Source organism: Danio rerio, chromosome 8 (genome assembly GCF_049306965.1).
Source record: "Danio rerio strain Tuebingen ecotype United States chromosome 8, GRCz12tu, whole genome shotgun sequence".
Lineage (NCBI taxonomy): Eukaryota > Metazoa > Chordata > Actinopteri > Cypriniformes > Danionidae > Danio > Danio rerio.
Window position 1 is genome coordinate 63,530,192 of NC_133183.1, and position 4,809 is coordinate 63,535,000.

The window sequence follows — 4,809 nt, forward strand, 5'->3', positions numbered from 1 at the left end:
GCATCAGAATGGGGAAGAAAGGGGATTTAAGAGACTTTGAACGTGGCATGGTTGTTGCTGCCAGACGGAGGAGAATGGCCAGACTGGTTCCAGCTGATAGAAAGGCAACAGTAACTCAAATAAGCACTCGATACAACCGAGCTCTGCAGAAGAGCATCTCTGAACACACAACACGGCCAACCTTGAGGCGGATGGGCTACAGCAGCAGAAGAGCACACCGGGTGCCGCTCCTGTCAGCTAAGAACAGGAAACTGAGGCTACAATTCACACAGACTCACCAAAACTGGACAATAGAAGATTGGAGAAACGTTGCTGCTCTGATGAGTCTCCATTTCTGCTGACACATTCGGATGCTCGGCTCACAATCTGGCCTCAACAACATGAAAGCATGGATCATCCTGCCTTGTATCAGCGGTTCAGGCTGGTGGTGGTGGTGTAATGGTGTGGGGGAGATTTTCTTTGGGTCCATTAGTACCAATTGAGCATCAACGCCACAGCCTACCTGAGTATTGCTGCTGACCATGTCCATCCCTTTATGAGCACAGTGTCTCCATCTTCTGATGGCTACTTCCAGCAGGATAATGCAGCATGTCATAAAGCTCAATCATCTCAGACTGGTTTCTTGAACATGACGAAGAGTTCACTGTACTTAAATGGCCTCCACAGTCACCAGAGCTCAATCCAATAGAGCAGCTTTGGGATGTGGTGGAACGGGAGATTGGCATCATGGATGTGCAGCCGACAAATCTGCAGCAACTGTGTGATGCTATCATGACAATATGGAGCAAAAAAGTAATAAATGACAGAACATGATGTTTTTTCATAGTATTCTACTGATTTCTTGGCATAATAAAATGATAGTTTGACTCTGTGTTCTGTTGGATATTTTTGCAAATATACTCGTGCAACATCAAAAACGTAACAGGCGAAACACTGCACTGCTCACAGTTTTATTGCATGTTTTCAAAAACGTGCAATGTTTACATCATGACTGTTCAGCCAATCAGATTCCACGACCAGAACTGCTGTGTGTACATACACTTATAAAACAAAAGTAAGTAAAACATTTTAAGTGCAAGTATCTTTTACATCTTTAATCACTTTTATATGAATCAAAACGCTTGAAGGAAAATGCAAATAAACATATGTACACAATATGTCCAGGTCACTAGCATCATGACCAGATTTCAGTGTTTTACCAGACGAAGGCGGCTCTCTCTCTCAGCATCCGCACACCGAAGCGCTGCCACTCGCGCTGGTGGATCCAGAGCTCCTGTGTGGTGTCCAAACACGCCAGCACCGAGCCTCCCTTCCACACACACACTCGAGCGTCCGTGTCCTGTGCAAAACATTAACGTTATATCACTATATATTACACACACGCGCTCTCACTCATACTCAAAACACTCACACACTCTCATACACTCTCTTTCTCTCTCTCACACACACACACACACACCTTGGGTCGTGTGATGACGTCTACGCTCTCCACCATGCATCTAAACGAAGGCGGCATCTTGTTGAGGATGCGATGCTGCAGGAACTCCTGCGCTCCGTGAAACAGCAGCCCGCCGCCGACCACCAGAATACAGCTGTACATCTTACGCTTCGTCTCGTCCGACGCTGTGAAAACACACACACACACACACACACTGTAAGAGCTCTCTTTAAACGGTAAACAATATAAAACAATATTATTAATCAACAATTTAATATAAAAACTTAATCATGCGTGGCACGGTGGTTAACACGGTGGTCTCCTTACAGCAAGAAGGTCGCTGGTTCGAGTCTCAGCTGGGTCAGTTGGCATTTCTGTGTGGAGTTTGCATGTACTCCCCATGTTGGCGTGGGTTTCCTCCGGGTGCTCCGGTTTCCTCCACAGTCCAAACACATGCACTATAGGGAAACTGATGAACTAAATTGACCGTAGTGTATGAGTGTGCATGGGTTTTTCCCTGTACTGGGTTGCAGCTGGAAGGGCTCAGTGAAAAACACTAGCTGTGCATATTAACCCTTGTGTGACAGCACTATTTTTGACCCAACACCGCCTGTAGAGAAACGCTGCACAGGAGTGTGTGTTTGACGGCGCTATTTTTGACCCAGCAGAGGAGTGTGTGTGTGTGTGTGTGTGTGTGTGTTTACCACAGGAGTCGATGCTGTGCAGGATGGCTTTATCGATGCCCAGAGCTTTTCCCTCAAACTGAGACATGGCTGTTTTCCTGGACAGCAGAGCAGACGGCGTCTCTTCAGTTTCAGCTCCTCCGACCAGACACTCGGCCTGAGAATGACCCAGATCCAGATCCTGACCCAGACTGCTCCTGTCTGACACCTCGCAAACGCTGGATTCACCTTCGAAACTGCTCGGTTTGGGGAAGGATTTACGATCTGCGCTGGCTTTAGACGACTAAAGAGAGAGAGAGAGGCAGATTAATGCTACTACAGTTTGATCAGAACAGATCTTTCAATTCCAGTTTCTTTGCAAATCCTGTCCTGTGGACACGTTTAGATGTAATACTATGGAGACATGTTAATACGCTGCTGTCAATCAACATCAGTGGGCGGGGAACACCCCACTGCTACATCATGTTGCAGTGAGCATCAAAATCTCTGGGATTTGGATCCTATTTTAACGTCAGGAAATAAAAACAGAGATTTATTGTGTTTCTATCACTCAAGTATGACTTGAGACTACACACACTACAGCGTACAAAGGTTGATTTTCATCATAGGAACCCTTTAAACATCATTAACTAGTAGAATAAGCTTACAGTAAAGTGCGACTGAAGCATTATTAATAGCTGTTCTCCATGTCTGAGAGTGAGTTATCTGCTGCACCTGGTCTTGTTTGCTCTGTGTGGTCAGCAGAAAGTGTTCGTCGTGAGGATCCTCCGCGTCTCCCTGAGAGCGATGCAGCAGTGATGTCATCTTCTGACCCACAATCCCGAACGCAGCCGGGTAGAATAACGTCATCGGAGCCTTGAAAATACATGGAAAAATGTTTGTTATGAAGAAATAATTGAAGATAAAGAGTTAAGAATCAAACGACCAAAGGTGAAAACAAACAGATCTGTGCGGCTCTTAAAGTGACAGTACACTACATTTCTGCTGTCGACTGTTTTTATCATCAATCAGTCCTTCATTTTCTTGTTGGCTTAGTCCCTTTATTAATCCGGGGTCGCCACAGCGGAATGAACCGCCAACTTATCCAGCAAGTTTTTACGCAGCGGATGCCCTTCCAGCTGCAACCCATCTCTGGAAAACATTCAAACACAATCACACACACACACTCATACACTACGGACAATTTAGCCTACCTAATTCACCTGTACCGCATGTGTTTGGACTGTGAGGGAACCTGGAGGAAACCCACGCGAACGCAGGGAGAACATGCAAACTCCACACAGAAACACCAACTGAGCCGAGGCTCGAACCAGCGGCCTTCTTGCTGTGAGGTGACAGCACTACCTACTGCGCCACTGCCTCGCCCCATCATTATCAATCAAACAACAAAATCAACCACTGCTCTTGATCTTGAGTTTTGTAGCTTAAAAAGAAACAAATTCAGTTTAATTCTTACAGTGAAGACGCTTAAAGCAGAGTTTGTTTCATTAGTACATTATTATTCTGCAGTATTTTTATTTATATTCTCTACAGCATTTATTAAGTATTATAATACATTAGTTTAAATACTGTAGTGTTTTTGACCACTCTGACACCTCCAACAGAGATGTGCAATCAGCGAATTTATTTTTTTCTTTTATTTATGTGCGATATATTTTTTATCACCAAAAATGATTGAGGTAACATGTGTAGTACGATGAGTCGATATGAAGAGTTTCGTTGCAAAACGAGATTTTGACAAATGCTGGTTATTTGACAATATTATTTAAGACATCAAGAGTCAAGTTCATTCACAATTTTTGTACATTCAACTCTTATCTGGCTCAGTGAAGGCCAGGAACACAACATTTATAAATCCAGGATATTTTTTATTTAATTTTAAGTCCGTAAATAGTTCATAAATAAGTCAAAAAACATGCTAAAATGCAACATATTATTCTTAACATTGTCAAACATCTTAAATTGGTAACAAAAAACAATACATCATAAATATATGGAATAATATATACGAATATTGATTAATAATAATAATAAGATTCTGAGTTAGGTTTGGCCAGAATGTACATAACATAACTTTTTTTTTTTTTTTTTCAAAACGCTATATATCCACCCTAGGCTATATTCTACAGTGATACCATTAAGAAAAGCTAGTGAATAGTTTTGTTTGATAAGATTAGTTAGATAAACGACTTGTAGCTTACAGAGTCCGCTACACAAGCTCGCCTCGCCCCATCATATTTAATGAATTATTTCACTGTAATGATAATAATAATAGTAGTAATAATAATAGTAATAATAATAATCATAATAATAGTAGTAGTAATAATAATAATAGTAATAATAATAATAATAATAATAATAGTAATAATAATAATCATGATAATAGTAGTAGTAATAATAGTAATAATAATAATAATAATAATAATAGTAATAATAATAATCATGATAATAGTAGTAGTAATAATAGTAATAATAATAATAGTAATAATAATAGTAATAATAGTAATAATAATATTCATAATAATAGTAGTAGTAATAATAATAATCATAATTATAGTAGCAGTAATGATAATAATAGTAATAATAATAATAGTAATAATAATAATCATAATTATAGTAGCAGTAATGATAATAATAGTAATAATAATAATAGTAATAATAATAATAGTAATAATAATAATAATAATA

General features: G+C 39.9%; 1 protein-coding gene across 2 annotated transcripts in view; it reads right to left on the minus strand.

The window, feature by feature from the left end:
* Positions 1–934: 934 nt before the first annotated feature.
* actr8 (actin related protein 8) overlaps positions 935–4,809 on the minus strand; it is a 17,221-nt gene continuing 13,346 nt past the window's right edge. The window contains exons 6-9 of one of the 2 annotated variants that reach the window (XM_073909135.1): positions 2,836–2,976; positions 2,143–2,404; positions 1,460–1,623; positions 935–1,339 (exon numbers count right to left, since the gene is read on the minus strand). In XM_073909135.1, coding sequence (XP_073765236.1) covers positions 1,196–1,339; positions 1,460–1,623; positions 2,143–2,404; positions 2,836–2,976 — 711 coding nt within the window. In that variant the 3' untranslated portion in view covers positions 935–1,195. 2 annotated transcript variants of the gene reach the window in all.